This window comes from Fonsecaea multimorphosa (genome assembly GCF_000836435.1).
Source record: "Fonsecaea multimorphosa CBS 102226 unplaced genomic scaffold supercont1.53, whole genome shotgun sequence".
Classification (NCBI taxonomy): domain Eukaryota; kingdom Fungi; phylum Ascomycota; class Eurotiomycetes; order Chaetothyriales; family Herpotrichiellaceae; genus Fonsecaea; species Fonsecaea multimorphosa.
The window spans coordinates 20,728-38,055 of record NW_015971687.1 but is presented as its reverse complement, the minus strand read 5'-3'; the positions used below and the strand labels follow the sequence as shown (position 1 = coordinate 38,055).

Below are 17,328 nucleotides of genomic sequence, written 5' to 3'. Positions count from 1 at the left end.
TCTTTGTTTGACCTTTCGTGGAGCGTTCAAAAGTCGCAAGTTTCGGCACGCTTGGGATCGCTGGGAGCATGGTCTGTGTGCGAGGGTGAGAGGTTGTGTGTGAGTGGAGGAGTGGATCATGGATCACCGACCACCTGCGACTGGCGACTGGCGACTGGGTAGTAGGGCCAAAAAAGGCCCATGGTTGGGAGTGGAACCATCTTTTGCTGGGCAGTGCGCGGGCAGCTTGGGGCCTTGCTCAGGCTTGCTGGCTTGCGGGCTTGCTGGATGTGCTGGGGCTTTAGAGTTAGTGGGTCGCCAGGGAAGACCTCCCCTAGGCAGGTTAAGGAACAATCTGTTGCCAATCACGCACCGCCCACGCTGGGTTGTGGCCAGTTAGCGGGCGCAGGTAGCGGACAAGCCCTTGTAGGCTGCTTGGAGGAGGGGGTGGGTGGAGGGTGAGGAGTGCAATGGGATCAAGAGAATAGCGGCTTCGGCGCCGTTCTTTGCCTCTTTGCTGGGCTTCTGGCTTCTGGCCTCTAGCCTTTGACTTGAACTTGACACCACCCTCTCCCACCCCCCCAGTCCCTCCACCCTGCTCTGGACCTCTAGACCTCTGGACCTCTGGACCTGCTGGCCCTCTGCCTATTTTGCTCTAATGCACCACCTGCGCACACCTTCTTGTCCTCCCGCTCGGCTACTGCACACCGTCTGCGTCTCTGCATCCTACCTGCTTCCCAAACCTCGTTGCCTCTTTTCTCCAGATCTCCATTGAACCATCTTTCCTGCAACCCCCAATCCAGGTGTATGCTGTCCGCCCGTCAATAGTCATGGCCTAATTGCGCGTCACGATTGTCCCTTCAAGTTCATGTTTGAGAAGCGTTCTCCGGTTGTTCGGTATGTGCTCAGAAGAGGAAGAAGAAAAAAGTCTGCCATCAGCCTCTGTGAAGCGAAAAAGTCCGCTGCCCGTGCACAGTAGTCCGCACAACAATCTGACCCGAGCTGCCACTTTTTCGCTGATCTTGCTGCATGCTCCATGTGCCTGCATGCTGCACAACCTCTGTCATGAAATACATGCTAACATCTTGTCCGCCTGTGCAGTTTGCGATCCCATTGACGGCGCTCTTTCGTTGCCTTGTTCCCGCGCCGGAAAGCTCATCAGAAAATACGCGGCTACTGCGAGTATTCACACTCGGGAGGCACCTGAACGTCTTGGATTACTCGGTCACTGCGTCCAATCGTGCATGCCCCCAGCAACATCGTCCGCAATTTGGTCTTCTTTGTTGAAGAAGAAATTGCCGGCGTTGCTAACGACTATACCGGCTATAGACGATAAGGCTTGACTGTGCGCTGGGGAAACCCTCCGACAAGCTCGAATTTCACCTGGAGCCATCCGACGATCGATTTCGACTTGGAACTTCCTGGATACCATTACCTTGGTGGACAGTCGGTGTATAAACTTTGACGCTTGCGGATTAATCTATCGCGAGCCCAAAAATCCGAGAACTGTGCTAAGAGACGGGATATATTTGTGGATTTTGGTTGTTCAGGCTGCGCCTTTTGAGTCGTAAGAAGCCGTGTCACTAGTGATTGATCCAGCAGGCGAGAGATTCAAGCTCTCAGACCTTCCAAAACCCAACTATCTCGGGGAGGTATTGTCCTTTGCTTGTGATTGGCTTTGGGCGGACGCAACTCATCGAGGAAATATTGGTGGTTGACGCATATTGATCCAAAATGAATCAAACGCAGTCGTACCTGGATATGCATCCAGGCTCACACATATCTTCCGGACCTTCATACTCCCACGCGGGTTCTACAGCGCCGTTGGGCCATTATCAGCATTATCAACAACCTCCAATTCCCGCATCGTCACATTACGGGCCGCCTCCGAGCTATGGGACTTATGCTTATACGAACGGTGTTACTTCTCCGCAGTCTGCCACTGGGCCGGTGGCGCAGCAGGTATCCCAGATCACTTCACTTCCTGGTAAGACCCATACGCGTGAGATGGCAAATGAGTATCCTTTCTGACGACGTAAAAGCTATCATGACCGGTGCTCCCAATCCTCAACATTCTTATGTGACTCAAACGCCGGGCCTGCCCGCTCCAAACCAAGGGTTCCCTCAACAGCAGCAACCTTTTGATACTACTGGCCAAATTGCTCCACCGGGCATGAAACCGAGGGTAACAGCCACACTCTGGGAAGACGAAGGTAGCCTGTGCTTTCAAGTGGAGGCTAAGGGGGTTTGCGTGGCTCGCCGTGAAGGTAACGCCTGATTGTAAACCAGCGTATCAACATGAGATGAAGCTTACTTGTTTTGCAGATAACCATTTCATCAACGGAACAAAGCTCCTCAATGTTGCTGGAATGACCCGGGGACGTCGAGACGGCATCTTGAAGTCTGAAAAGACCCGACATGTGGTTAAGATCGGGCCCATGCATCTGAAAGGAGTTTGGTAAGTCTGCCAAATACTTGAACATTAATGCAGTCTGTTAATTTCGTTCAGGATACCTTTCGAACGTGCTCTTGATTTTGCCAATAAGGAAAAGATTACAGATCTCCTGTATCCACTTTTCGTGCACAATATTGGCGGTCTACTCTACAATCCTGAGAATGCGTCTCGCACCAATGCAGTCGTGCAAGCAACAGAGCGCCGTCGGATGGACAGTGTCGATTCCACTCGTCCATCTCAACCCCAGGCGCCGTCACTCCAGCATCACAATAGCATGCCGGGTCCAATTCAAGCTCCGCCCACACCGCACTCGATTGCTCCGCATCCGAATGCACCACGTCCGGGAATCGACCGTGCACATACCTTTCCGACTCCTCCAACGAGCGCGTCGAGTGTGATGGGGATGAGCAGTCAGGGAACTTCATACGACTGGGGCACCCAGGGCTTGACGAATGGCGCACCGGGAGCACAGCCTCTTTCCATTGACACTGGCATCAACGCTCGTTCCATGCCTACAACGCCTGCGACGACTCCACCCGGGACTGCTGGGCCAGGGATGCAAACTTACCAAGGACAGTCAGGTTACGAGAATTCGAAACATTACTATAGTACTACGCCCAGCTCTCAAACCGGTTATGCGCATCATCCTGACGGAAGCCGGTACGGCCAGCCTATGCAGACTGTTCCGTATGGGAAGACTGATATGGGCCCACCAATTGCCCCAGGAAGCGCTGGTGCTGGAGCAGATGGGCATGACCCGAAACCTGATGCGTATACCGCTCAGAGCCATTCATCCCAACATGAAAGTGACCATCCAGACAGCGGTTACATGAGCGCGAATCCCTCTGCTTACAGCACGGGCCGGCAATATACATACAGTGCCACAGGTGAGCATCCACACATGTCTCCTGAGCAGATGTCGGGCTCTCCAACGCATCAGGCTGGCTCCGGTCATGCGACACCAAGGACCATGCCTGCAGGTCAACCACAATGGACAGGAGATTATAATACTCCACCCCGACCTCCCACTTCCAGCAATGTATATAATGTGATGGGCGGCCGGGATCGTACTCCGCAGGGAGGGCCAACTGACAGCTATGGGAATCCGACATATGCGACTGCCGGCCATCCCACGAGTGTGTCTTCGGTGAAACGAGGGCGAGAGGACGATGACCAAGACCGTCCCAGCAGCCGAGAATACGACGGTTACGATCCGAAACGGCGCAAGACAGCACGACAAGACACGTACAGCATGCCCCTCAACACGCCTCCCCACATGCAAGCAATCAAAACCGGTGGACAGCGGTAAACGTCTTGATATTCTCGTCCAAAAGACTCTTGTCGGTGTTGGAGACGTGTGACGAGTGGAAAAGTGGACTTGCGCCTCCGATGGGCTCTACTTTCGAGGTAATGCCGCATCACGATATATTTCCAAAAAGCGATTACGAGATTTACGACGGCCTTTTGAGCCAAAAAGATTAAAGACTAACGAACGGAACAAGCGTGCACGGTTTGCTCCTCGACTTTTAACGACCTTACGAAACGATTTCCTTCGAGCGCTCGCAGATGGCGAAAATCACGATTTTCTCTTTGCGATTTCCGGCCGTTTGGGGCAGGGTTGAATTTCGCGGGCTTAGATGTTCTGCTTCCTTGTTGTGTATGAGGGAACGATATACGCGTGGATGGATTATGATTTGGGACGGATGAACAGCTATGATTCTGAAGGGTGCCCGATGATATGTTTTCTTGGCTGCGGGAACGAGAGCAAGACTACATGCGGCTGCTGGGCCTTGTCGACGACATGTACAACTCAGAGAGTCCCGTTAATTTTCATGTGTCAAGGATTAGGACTGCCCTCGGGTGCGCAGTAGAGGTCAGGCGCTGCAGGAACAATGGCTCATGGCTCCTGTCTCCCCAATCGTGGGACTTCCACTCATGACATGTCGAATACAATAAAAGCTCGATTTGTAATGATGCGGCGTCTCTTGCTTCTGAACCTGGTAGATATCGTCGCCACGAAAAGCACGCAAGCATTTGGCAATTCAAGCACGAGGTAGAAGTAAATACCTAGCGAGTACCTAAGGTATCAAGTGCGAGCCTTGCCAAGTAAGGTCGTCGATAGCCAGTAATAGTACCTAGGTACTAGTAGTCACTGCAACTGGAAGCTCAGCAAGACACCGAAATAATAATAGTACCCCTCACTGGCCAGATCTGGACTAGCGCGGATAGTGCCAAGCTTGGCCGCACCATGAATTTGTTACCGTCGATTGACTTGATTCTTCCAAGAGATCGAGGTTTATCTGCAAACCACGACACCGACCGCTCTCCAGTCATCGTCTCAAGATGTAAGTCCGGCTCGCTCTATGCGATAACTCAAGTGCTTCAATTTCTGGGCTCTTTCTCCCGGACACTGTTCTTTTGGGCCGTGGAAAGTGCTTGACCGGGACTATGAAAGATTTGACGCTGATACATGGTTCTTTGCAGGACGAACCTCCGCACCCAGAAGCGCCTCGCGGCGTCCGTTGTCGGCTGCGGCAAACGCAAGATCTGGCTTGATCCCAACGAAGTCAACGAAATTTCCAATGCCAATTCGCGACAGACAATCCGGAAATTGGTCAGTGATGGACTCATCATCCGCAAGCCGGTGGCGATGCATTCGAGGGCTCGTGCGAGGGAGTTGAATGCGGCGAGAAGAATTGGCAGACACCGAGGGTTTGGTAAGAGAAAGGGTACGAAGGATGCTCGAATGCCTAGGTATGATGAAGCGACCCCATTATGAGCAAGGAACGATTGGCGCTCTCTGGAGAACTTTCCGCTGACGGCTATCGGTTTACAGCCAGGTTCTATGGATGAGACGCTTGCGTGTCCTTCGCCGTCTGCTCGTCAAGTACCGTGCTGCGGGCAAAATCGACAAGCACCTCTACCACGAACTCTACCAATTGAGCAAGGGTAACACCTTCAAGCACAAGCGTGCTTTGGTTGAGCATGTATGTCTCCACGCCCCTTTTATACTCGTTTCGGGAACAGAAATTAACACGTACAACCGCAGATCCACAAGGCGAAGGCCGAGAAACAACGTGAGAGAATCCTCAAGGAGGAAATGGATGCCAAACGTGCCAAGACGAAGGCCGCTCGTGAACGGAGACAGGAACGTATTCAGACCAAGAGAAATGCACTTGCTGGCGAAGCCGAGGAGGATGCCAAGCAGCAAGAGCAAGAATAGAGGGCTGGAAAGGCCTGGCGAAGAGGGACGTGAGGTGATTGTGAAGAGCAACATTTTGAGCATGTTGCGTGAGCCTGGCGTGGAGGGCAACCTCAACCACATGCTCCCACACAACGACGGCGTGCACACCTGGGCGGAGATGCTGAACCAACACGATGGGGAAGGGAACTTCCTATGAGCCTGGCATAGAAATCATGGCTTCATATGGGGGATAGTGGTTTCAATAGCCGTCATGATAAAGCAACGAGGAGTCCGGATCAACAAGGTGACTTGTACCTCCTTTGGTTTTCCTCGGGTTTCCTCTGCGCAGCTGCGATCTCCAGGACCTTTCTAAGCTTCTCGAAAGCGCCTTGATATTGCTGCCTCAGAGTAGACCACGGGTAGGCTGATCGGACTATGGTGATGGGTCTCGAGGGGTGCATGCTGCTCCAGTGCCCTCACTACCAGCGAGCCGACTGAAGTGATTAAGCATTAGTCAAGGTTGCCTTAGTATCTTCCGTCGTGAGGGTCTCCTATCTGCTTGAAGTTACAGCGCGAGCGTTATCCCTAAGCTTCATCCTAAATATTAGGTGTCTCTAGTTTGACGGCGACGTCGTCGTTATTGAGCACTCTGTGTCAGATAGTGCCAGGTCAGGCGGGCGAACCTCCCATCAGACCTTGAATGCGCATCCTCGGGCTAAGAGGCATCACTTGTCACCACTTGTCCACTTGGGCACGGCCACTATTCAACCCGCATACTGCGCACCTAGGTACCTAGGGTGCTAGGTACATACACCGACCTGCAACGCTATGCAAGTGCCCCTTGGGTGCCCCTGTCACCGAAGCCTTCCAAGGTTCCTATCGAGATGGCCCTCTAAGCTTGGCAACACACCCTCTGTGCCTCTGCATCCACCATCCACTACTGCAACGCCAGGTGTGACCAACTTCGCTCCCTTCCCCCAGGAAGCCACACTAGATTTGACTGGGTTGATTTCGACTTCGCGCTGGTGCGGAATCCCCCAAATGGTCACTTCTACTCCGGCCTGAAGATCTGCGCATCCGCGCTCCGACTTGGAGCCTTGTTATATCGTTAGGGAATGCCGCAAGTCACGGTTGTCCTCGTGCCGTTCCGCTTCCGATTGAACTGCACCATCGATACTACTTAAATATTCAACGCCCACCACGCAGCATCCGCCAATTTTTTGAGAGCAGTAGCCAGAGAAACCTGGCGCCTGGGTCTCAGAGAGCGACCCAGGACGGCCGTTGAGACTGCCTTCCGCAAAATTCGGCACCTGAATGGTAAGAGCTTCGATACGGCACTCCTGTCATCATGTTTGGAGTAAGTTGGGCTGCAGTTGGTAAGTGGAAATCGAACCATGATGTCGCCCAAGTCCTGCTGCGACGAAGCGGTGTACGTATCTGGCGTCGGAAACTTGACGCTCCAAATCCACCTTCTGTCAAAAACCACTTCATGAACCGAATCAATCTGTTCTGACACAATCTCAAACTGAGTCGTGTCTTTGACCCAGAGTCTTCTGGTGTGTCAAGGGACCAGATTGAAGTTCGCCATCCAAGACATATGTTATGCCACCTCCGGGTCTGGTTCCTTGGGGGAACTTGGTCTTCTGCAACCCCAAGTCAGGCGGTTCAGACGCATCTGATTCTTCACCTCACTTTTCGCATATCTGGACCGAGGATGACTGGCCATGCACTGACCTGTGACAGGCGCCGGAGGAGATGGCCTTCTTGAGCGAGAACGGAATCCGCCCCCAAAGCCTATTCCACTGGAGTTTCCCAACTACGTCCCTCCACGCTGTAACAGCCCGTTGACCCGGCAGCACATCAAGAACGTCTGTGGAGAGCTCGCTTCGATTCGTAAACTACCCGACATCCGCGACGATCATCTCGCCCATCTCAATATCCACCTGCTCCAACATGTTCCACTTCCAGAGTTGGTGCCCAACAAGCAATTCCACTCACGTCCACTGCTGTACGACAATGATCTAACAGCGATGCTCGAAGAACTTGAAGTCGGTAATGAAGATGCGTATCGAGAAGTGCTCAGACTTGCACCTCTTGAAGGGAGGAAGAAACCCCGCCTGGCATACTCAAGGAACTTTTTCGCTAGTTTGGAGGACATGAGTCGGTACTGGGACTATAGCAAAGATAATTATTACGAGGTTGAATCCAGTGCCACGGAAGACCAGGCCAAGGACACCGAGCAGAAGACCGAATATATCGAGAAGAGCGTCAGTAACGCAACTGATATTGAGATGCAAGATCCTGTCGAGAACTCACAGAGTTCTGGGCAAGAAATTGGGCAAACGGCAAATCACAACCACTCACCTGACAGTCAAGCACCCATGTTCCCCCTCGAGATGCCTAGCCGCCCAAAGATGAAGCAGGTATACAAGGGACAGCGCCTCGGGAACGGCGAGCAGATGAGCCCTGGTACCCGAGTTTCGGCAGTGAGGAATCTTTTGAAAATGGCCGTCCACAAATTCAACTGCCGAGATTACGACGTGAGCCCGAGAGAGAAGTTGAGAATTCACAACATCAATATCCCATCTGTGTCCTATAATTTTTGCGTTGCAAAGTTACCGACTGATACGAAGCTTTTGAGGGCGAGGATGGTGGAAGGGCCTGTGATGGCAGTCCATTGCAGACACGAGGTAAGATTCAAGTCGAGGGACGGGCTCCTGAGCGCGACGAGTGATTTTGTGGGCGAAAAGTTTGATCTATTTCGCGAAATCGGCGGCATGTTGATGCTCGCAAAGCAGAGAGCACGAGAAGGGCAGACGCTATCCAAAGAACCGGGCGAGCATCAGTGGTGGGCTATTAAGAGCCGATGGGGTGGTGGCGAGACGAGATGGGGCCAGCTTGCAAGCGAAGTCTTTGAGGATGAAGATCCAAGCTGGAGTCCGGGCGAAAGGCGACTACAACTTGGAAAGCGGGAGGAAGAAGAAGAGGAACGCAGGAAGGCAGAGGCCGCCGCTGCAGCCGACCTGAAGAATCTCAAACCAGAAGACCTAATGTCGGGTCCGGCGTCACCTAGCGAGAGGCCAAAGAAGAAGAAGAAAAGTGGTGAAGCGGGCGCCTCGCCGAAAGACAAGGCTGAATATAAAGACGGGAGACGACTGATGTATGTCCCGCCCCTACGGCGGAAGTGGTATCAAGAGTGGTTGAAAGTCCGCCCAAATGGCCCCTATTGGGACGAGAAGGTGATCCATCGGAGAATTGGTAAGCAAAGTCAAGATGAAGGGCCGCCTGGCTGGGACGACATCTTCATGATATCGGCCGCAAACCATCACGCGTGCATTTTGAAGCTGAGTGTGCACGAGAAGTATCTGGACTGGCTGGAGACCGGCGGGCAGGTAGATGCACGGGCTGAGTCGCAGGAGACGGCAAGCAAGGCGGACGTGCACCAGCGGCAAGAACATGTTCTCTACGTGAGCAGGAGCCCGTGGCTGGATCTGTTTGATGTTGAGCAAAGAAAGGAATTGCTTGTCGGGATATGGAGGATCCTGAGCTGGATCAACCGACACGAGGTGCCGCGAGGAGAGATTGAGAAGATGGAAACGCTCAAAAGTTCTCAGCAACAACAGGGAGAAGCTCAGGGCGAAGACCACCAGATGGAGCTCTGACCTCGCCGGTCTCAAATCAGTGGGCGAGATATACAGAAGGCCAGCACTGATCAGACCAGAGCGTCAGGAACTGGCCGAAAATCTGTTGCGGCAGATAGCGAGTTTAGGCCAATCTCGCCAATGGATTATGATTGCATCGCGGGATTGAGGTCAACCGCTTATACAGCTCAGCCTCGTCGCCCCTCGCGTGCCCCTTGAATACATGTACCTACTAGGTAATTAAGGTACGTAGGTAGATATTCGGGAAACTGACCAATAGAATTCTCAGCCTTGCGGACAAGGCTGAATACGAGAAAAAGTCACGTCATAGGCCGACGACACCAAAATTTTGTCCCGCAACCCGCGGGGAGGAGTCATTGATTTACCTCGTACGTACCAATCGACCTGGCTGTGTTCTCTCCGCGTCCTGTCTGTGTTTGTCCGCGGTCGGTTGCTGACACCACCAAGCACTATTCTCTCCTTTCCAGCCACGATTTGACATTTGACGTGCACCTTGTCATTATGCCTGCGTCGCACCTCTCAGAAGGCATTCGCATCCAGCAAAATGGCGAGCAGCCGGAGAACACTCTTCGTCGCGAAGTTTCGCGCAGTCTCTCCATGTCCACCTCCCCCATTGACGCCTTCCACCACCGCAAAGTGTCCTTTGGCGTCGACAACATCAGTGGTACCTCTCCTAACCTCAGACGAACAATAACGGGGCCTCAGCCTAAGCAATTAAAACCCTTCCGCGAACAGGACGTCAAGATTCTGCTGTTGGAGAATGTCAATCAGACGGGGCGGGATATATTAAAGGGCCAAGGGTATCAGGTTGAGTTTTTAAAATCGAGCTTACCGGAGGATCAGTTGATTGAGAAGATCAAGTAAGAGACCTCATGCTGGAAGGATCTTCCTGTGTCCTGCCCCCCTCATGACTGACGTTACTGTCTAGGGATGTACATGTCATCGGCATCCGTTCCAAGACAAAGCTCACTGCCCGCGTGCTAGCCGCAGCAAAGAATCTCATTGTGATCGGCTGCTTCTGCATCGGCACAAATCAAGTCGACCTGAAATACGCCGCCTCGCACGGGATATGCGTCTTCAACTCGCCCTTCAGCAACTCGCGCTCCGTCGCCGAACTGGTCATCTGCGAAATCATTGCGCTGGCTCGCCAACTGGGCGATCGCTCCAATGAACTGCACCGCGGCACGTGGAACAAAGTCTCTGCGCGGTGTTGGGAGATTCGTGGCAAGACGCTGGGCATCATCGGCTACGGGCACATCGGGTCGCAATTGTCTGTCCTGGCCGAGGCTATGGGCATGGACGTGATATACTACGACGTCGTGAACCTGATGGGCTTGGGCACCGCACGTCAAGTGCCCACCCTCGAACATCTCCTGAAGGACGCCGACTTTGTAACCTGCCACGTCCCGGAGCTGCCGGAGACGATGAACATGATCGGCGCCAAGGAGCTGGAGACCATGAAGAAGGGAAGCTACCTCATCAACGCCTCGAGGGGGTCAGTCGTGGACATTCCCGCGCTGATTGACGCGATGCGCTCGGGTCACATCGCCGGTGCCGCGCTGGACGTGTACCCTGCGGAACCGGGCGGGAACGGCGACTACTTCAACAACGGCCTCAACCCCTGGGCGGAGGACCTGCAATCCCTGAAAAACATCATCCTGACGCCGCACATCGGCGGATCGACCGAGGAGGCCCAGTCGGCCATCGGCATCGAGGTCGCCGAAGCACTGGTCCGCTACGTCAACGAAGGAGTAACCGTCGGCGCCGTCAACATGCCCGAAGTGTCCCTGCGCTCCCTCACCATGGACGAACCCGACCACGCTCGCGTCATCTTCATCCATCAAAATGTCCCCGGTGTGCTGAGGAGAGTCAACCACTTGCTGGGTGACCACAACGTCGACAAGCAGATGACCGATAGTAGAGGCGAGGTCGCGTACCTGATGGCCGATATCAGCAACGTCAAGGAGAACGAGGTCGCAGAGCTGTATGCCGAGCTCGAGGGCGTCAAGGAGAAGATCCTCACGAGGATCCTCTACTGAACAACATGCACCAGACCAGGCCTCAAGGTGACCCGGGTGTCCATACTTACTATACCACGCAACGAGCGAGACGCCCCGTTCGGCTTCTACACGCCCATCAAGCAAAAGAGGAAGAAAGGCAAAATGGTCAAGGATCAAGCCTCATATCCTATTATTGGTTTAATGAGTTGGGGTTTTCCAGAAACGAAATTTGAAAATACATGGGAGTTAATCGGGAAAAAAGACCCAACCGAAAAAAAATACGATAGAGGAAAAGATATTAGAAGATGGCAATGGAGGCGCAGCTCCGGGAATTGTATGGCACAGACACGGCTTTCAACCAGCCAGCTAGCAACTCACAGGGCGTTCAGCGAGAGTCGCATATGGGGCGTGCATCAACGGCTTTCCGCGGTCTGAGGATTCAACAATGCTGGAGGCTATGTAAATATCGGAGCAGAACGGAGGCTGGGAGATGAGGTGCTTGTACAGGTCATTGGTTTCTTTCACAAAATGCAGCTCTTTCCATCATCCACTTCCTGAAAACATCCAACGCCCAGCTGTGTTCGGTCTCCCGCCCTCGTCCAAGTCGAGCCGCTTCTATGACTCACAAGCTAATGGAACACTTAGGTTCCGTCGGCGTCTCGTGACACTGCGGAGCTCTGGGAGCGCGCCCTTTCAAATTTCACATCCGTTCGTCGTTCTTGAGTCATTCTTGTGCTCCGGTCGTCAAGAATATAACCCACCACCACCGAACGCTTTCCATACGGTGCGTGAACTGGACAAAATCAAGTGGTTAAGAAGAAAGTTGGACACCAGCCTCTTTTCATGATATTGCTCGTCACAGGGTATAGAAGCGGTCGCCGAAGTCACCGAGGCCGGGGACGATATAGCTGCGGGAGTTAGTTGCACAACTTTCACACAGCCCATACGAAAGACTCACTTTTGGTCATTGAGACCTTGGTCGACAAAAGCCGTGATTACCCTGACTTTGGGCACCTTTGTGGCAAAGTTCTCAATCCCTTCAGGACTGGCAATCAGGTTCAAGAACAAAATACGTTCTTCTGGCACGCCCTTGCTCTTCAGAACCTCAACGGCCATGATTGCGCTACCACCGGTTGCCAACATCGGATCCAGGAGCAGCACCCATCGATTGGCAACGTCCGGGGGCAGCTTGTCATAGAACAGCTTTGGTTTGCTTGTTTCCTCGTTGCGCTGGATCAGGATCTTGCCTATCCTAACCGAACGGCAACATTCTCTTAACCCCTGCTCCATCGACTCTCCTGCTCGCATAATGGAAACACCGCAGATTTTCCCCTCGAATTTCACCCCAACATAGTCTTTGCCAACAGGAGATGTGACGGTATGTGCGACGACGGGAAGATGGTTGAGGCCTTCTTCGACCAGAAGACGAATGATACGATTGGAGTAGAAGATGAAGTCCGCTCGCTGGGTGTTCTTGTCTCGAATCATGCTTGATCGAACCAGTCAGCCACTCTTGTCTCGATCGCCCCAAGTTCTTTAGAGTACCCACGTCAGAAGAGCAATCAGCTGGGGAGTTTGGGGCAAGACGTGGACATTTTCTTGCTGGACGCTTTTTGAGACAGTGGCGGTAGGTTTCTCCTCCTCTGGACGATAAGCAGGCCCAACGCCCACAGCGGGTGATTGCACCCCGTTGGCTCGCGAGATTGAAGCCATAACCAACAAGCAATATACTGTGGTATACAGCGGAAAGGATAGGGATCTGGCTGCTCGCGTGACCTGGGAGGAAGGAGACCGCAGGTTATCACTTGGGTTTCAGATAATGTCTGTCGAAGTGGGGGAGAGCTCGTGAAGCCTGAATGAAGATCCGTATGTTGCTACGGCGTGAACGGAGAACAGGGCGGCCTCATAGAGCTTGAAATTCACCAGGAATGGATACAGAGGCAGGTAGTCTATGGGTGTGCATCGTGCAACCGCATGGACTGTTCGTTCAAGGACCCGGACCTGGATCCAGATGATGGCACAAGCTCTGGGGAACCGGCCGAAGAAATTGGTTAAGGAAAGTGGTGCCGAGACTTGACTACGAATAGCGTTCCGGGCGTGGTGACCCTCCCCTCTGGGCGCCTTTTGACGGTCAGTTCCAGGCACTAGACTGGCCGGGCGCCGCCCAAGCACCTCGTATAGGTACTCCGTACCCTAGGTGGTAAACACTCCGTCCCAACTTCAAGGTGTACGTTTGTTTATCGGTTGACATCACCCCGCACCAGGATCACCCTCCGGCGCCGTCGATCTCCAACCCTGCAACTCATGGCAATGCAGTTTTCAACTTTTCGATCCAAGCTCAAACACCGGAGCTGGCTACACACGCACTGAGTTTGTCATCAGACAATGACCCTTTGTACCCTTCGTCTTATACGCGGTACCTGAGACGCATGAGACAGCTTTCACACCTGTCGCGCCTATTTTAAGGCAACCAGGACTTCGAATGAATCAACTATTTCTGCGCCCAGTCGCCAGTAGGCATCATGGATGTCCCTGCAGCACGTCGGAGGGGGAATCTGTATGGCAAAGGCGCGAGAAAGGCCCGAGTACACGACATCTTTGATATCGCTGCGCAAACACCGGTCGAGAACCCGCCAACGTTGACTCCCTGTGCCCCAGTGCTTTCTCGACCCCGGCAAGCCACCAACACACCTCATATTCAGCTTCAGAATGAGTTAAGAGAAGCAGCCATAAATATTTCGGGCGATACAAAGGAGGATTCATCGGCTGGAACCGTCCCATCGCCTCTCATTGCGACCGAATCCTCTACTATGTTCGACCTACATTCCTCTGAGGAGGAGCCCACCTGGCTCAAACCTAAGCGCGCCTTGAAGAAGAGAAAGATAGCGTCCGTCAAGCCAAATCAACCGAGAAATGACATGCAGGTGGATAGAGAGTCCGATATCACCATGTCGAAGACAAAAGGACTGCGTATGCTGAACGAGAGTGCCAAAAAGAAGCTGCAACCCAAGTTGGTGAACGCGAACGTTGCGATTGAACATTCCAAATCAACAAATGTTGCTCGTGAACTGAAGCGACCAGCCAAGGGCGCCGCCAGTGGCAGATCGGCTTCTCCTGGCAAGCTTGTCCCTCCAAACGCATCTCATTCGCACCAACCCAACGTCTCCGGTGTCTCGTCTCTGGAAGAGTCAGATTCATCCACCAAATCACGACCGTCACGGAGGAGCACTCCGAAGAGGAAAAGACGTGCCTCAGACAACAGTCTTATGGTCTCGCCCTCTCCAAGTGATCTCCACCTGACTGCCCTGCGTCTGACACCTGATTCAAGCTCGCAAAGGTTGCATGTTTCATCCGAGGACGAGCACATGGGGGATTCCTCTAGTAAGCCTGCCAGGACAGGGCGAACTCGGTTAATTGACCGGCTGGACGCTCCAGGTGCCCAAAGCATCAACACATCCTCCCATACTCTATCACAAGAGCAACGCTCTAATCAACCAAATGATAGTGTTGCACCACTTGGAAAGGTTTCAGCAACTCGTCTTGCGAAGAACAATTCTGACCAAGAAGAGAAGCCATCCAGTGTCTCCGTTGCCGCTCCTTCAGGACGTCCTAGAGCCACTTATGCTAAGCAAAGGTCGTACTTGAGCAACATGGCCGACAGTTTGGAGAGCCTTTCGGCGCCAAACAGTCAGCCATCTTCACAAGAAATCTATTCGCAGGCTTTAAATTTCACCAGGGTGACGTCGCAAATGGAACTAGACAATGATGACAGTGATGAAGCTGAGCCTTTCAGCCGGATCAAAAGCATCCACGAGTTGAGACGCGGAGGCGCAATCAGAAAGTTCGACTTAGAACTGGATACCATCTTGGAAGACGTTGAATCAAGTTCCAAGTCACGACGCATTCCAGGGCTCCTGCAGCTTGTTTCCAAGTTGGACGAATTGTCTTTTCTGCGTCATTTCCAAGACTCCGGTGGCCTCCAGCGCCTCATGGACTGTGCGAACGCATCCTTAGACGAGGTCAGCGCGACGTTGATGGTTCTAGTTATCCATTGCATGGTTGTGGCCGAAAGTTCGTCGCCAAGGGTCGTCCTCCAGATGTTGAATGCGCTTTACAAGCTACCTCCACGTCTGGTTTCGGAACCTAGGTCATTAACCAAAGTTGCAAAAGACCGAAGTCAGAATCTGTCCAAGGTTCTTGTTAAGGACATTACGGAGTTTGAGGAGAAGAGGTCGAAAGTTTCGGGCCAAACCTGTGTGGCTGTTAACAGAACCATGCTTGGTTCTGTAGAATCTACTCTGCGAACTCTTATCGGCCTCAAAGAACCATTTCCGAAGCTGCCACGAGCACTCCTTGACGAGATTCTCTCGAACTTAGCCAAGGCGCAGGATATGGTTGAAGGCGGTGGCATGGCCAAACATTTAGAGACGATTCGACTTCTGCTGTCGTTGCTGGGGATTGCCTGTGCAAACCACGAGGTGACCGGGTCTCACCTGTCGACTGCCCGCATCACGGAACTAGGCGAGAGCGTGGCCAGTATCATGAAGGAGGCTCGTCAGGCCCAGCGGCAGATTGAGCACTCGTGCCTTCGGCTCATTGTTAGCTTGAGCAACAACGATGCGACGACTTGTGATGTTTTGGTTGACGGACACCTCGTTTGCGCCGTCTTTCAGGTCATCGACGACCGCTTTCTGTCGCTAGCAAGTCGTGCATCGCAGGAGCAAGAGATTGACCATGCGCAACTTGAATCTGTGATTCTGGCTGTTGGATGTCTTTTAAATTTCGCCGAATGCGCGGATTCAGCCAGATCGCGGATGTTGAGGTTGACGGCGAGCGGGAAGAATATGGTGGACGGGCTGGTGGACATATTTAACAGCCATGTTGACCAGACGTCGGAGGTACGAGTTCCTGATTAACACATGAAAAAGTCGGGACGCTGACGAGTGCAGGCCTTGACCATTGACCAGACTCAAATCCTGGTCGCCTTTGGCTATATATCCGCATTGCTATGCACACTGTGCCTCGATCCGACTGCACGCGAGCGGATATCACAATCCCTCAAAGGGAAGGGACTTTCGCCGCTGTTCGCAGCTGCGGACACGTTCCTCGATCATCTCCAGACTGTCGAAGCGGCCCTTGGGGAAGAAGGCGGCTCGTCAACGGGGTTTACAGAACGGTTTGCGGCGGTGCTCGAGACAGTGAAGCAGCATGACTTGCAATGAGCATACGACTTAGACTTACAACGTACGACATACGACTTTGGGTACAGGAAATGTTGGGACATGTCCACGAGTTGACATGCGGTGGGTTTGCATAGCAGAATTCGTTGATACCCCTGACAGTTGTGTGCTAGATAGGTATACATAGATGCGCACATATTTGCAAGCACGACGAGCTGATCGGAGTCCTGCACTGAGGGTGTCTTCATGTACTCGAGCTGTTTGACTCTCACATCGACGCTCGTGTCCATATCTGCCTCTCCATCGCCCTTCCACCTCGCCATATCCCGGAATTCTTGCGCCCATCTCAGGCCTCCGTGTCGCAAATGGAATGCCTGCCCCTCCCCTCGGACCCATCCTCGTACTCGCTCGTCACCATTGGCTGCGGGGAAGAAACCCTCTGTATGCATAGCGCGCCGGCCTCATGTGTTGCGACAATTCCCCCGCCAAACAAAATGCGTGCCGGTTGGTTTCTAGCGTTTGTTCGTGGCCTGAATTCCTCCGGGAGAAAATCAAACAAAAAAAAACCAGGCATTGCTTTCCATGACTTTCGCATGCTACGACCTCGCCAAATGTCGGTGAAGTTGGCGGCCTAGACCCTGACTCGTCGCGGAACTCACCTTGCTACAAGTTACCGCCCAGCAGATGTATAGCCTACACGCATACTGTACCGTCTCTTCCCGATCATCACCATCTCATCACTGACATCACGGAAGAGCGGCTCGTCCGCAGCTGGTTGCGAGAGACAAAAATATTAAACCTTCTTACCACTCGGTCTCGGTCCCGTTCAAGTTTCTCGTAAACCTTTGGGTAACTTGCAACTCCGCAG

General features: G+C 53.0%; 6 protein-coding genes across 6 annotated transcripts; 5 read left to right on the top strand and 1 right to left on the bottom strand.

The window, feature by feature from the left end:
* Positions 1–1,713: 1,713 nt before the first annotated feature.
* On the top strand, positions 1,714–3,743 carry Z520_12309 (uncharacterized protein; the record flags this gene model as incomplete). The annotated part of the gene is made up of 4 exons (XM_016782795.1): positions 1,714–1,966; positions 2,022–2,246; positions 2,305–2,437; positions 2,489–3,743. The coding sequence occupies 4 exons, from the start codon at positions 1,714–1,716 to the stop codon at positions 3,741–3,743; spliced, it is 1,866 nt and encodes a 621-aa protein (XP_016626105.1).
* Positions 3,744–4,904: 1,161 nt separating this feature from the next.
* Z520_12308 (uncharacterized protein) lies at positions 4,905–5,657 on the top strand (the record flags this gene model as incomplete). Its single annotated transcript, XM_016782794.1, has 3 exons — positions 4,905–5,188; positions 5,271–5,421; positions 5,484–5,657. 3 exons carry the CDS (start codon positions 4,905–4,907, stop codon positions 5,655–5,657), a joined length of 609 nt encoding a protein of 202 aa, XP_016626104.1.
* Positions 5,658–6,966: 1,309 nt separating this feature from the next.
* Z520_12307 (uncharacterized protein) lies at positions 6,967–9,280 on the top strand (the record flags this gene model as incomplete). The annotated part of the gene is made up of 2 exons (XM_016782793.1): positions 6,967–6,994; positions 7,362–9,280. 2 exons carry the CDS (start codon positions 6,967–6,969, stop codon positions 9,278–9,280), a joined length of 1,947 nt encoding a protein of 648 aa, XP_016626103.1.
* Positions 9,281–9,781: 501 nt separating this feature from the next.
* On the top strand, positions 9,782–11,319 carry Z520_12306 (uncharacterized protein; the record flags this gene model as incomplete). Its single annotated transcript, XM_016782792.1, has 2 exons — positions 9,782–10,140; positions 10,209–11,319. 2 exons carry the CDS (start codon positions 9,782–9,784, stop codon positions 11,317–11,319), a joined length of 1,470 nt encoding a protein of 489 aa, XP_016626102.1.
* Positions 11,320–12,136: 817 nt separating this feature from the next.
* Positions 12,137–12,993, bottom strand: Z520_12305 (uncharacterized protein; the record flags this gene model as incomplete). Its single annotated transcript, XM_016782791.1, has 3 exons — positions 12,137–12,188; positions 12,239–12,769; positions 12,830–12,993. 3 exons carry the CDS (start codon positions 12,991–12,993, stop codon positions 12,137–12,139), a joined length of 747 nt encoding a protein of 248 aa, XP_016626101.1.
* Positions 12,994–13,802: 809 nt separating this feature from the next.
* Positions 13,803–16,502, top strand: Z520_12304 (uncharacterized protein; the record flags this gene model as incomplete). The annotated part of the gene is made up of 2 exons (XM_016782790.1): positions 13,803–16,178; positions 16,230–16,502. 2 exons carry the CDS (start codon positions 13,803–13,805, stop codon positions 16,500–16,502), a joined length of 2,649 nt encoding a protein of 882 aa, XP_016626100.1.
* Between the last annotated feature and the right edge of the window lie 826 nt (positions 16,503–17,328).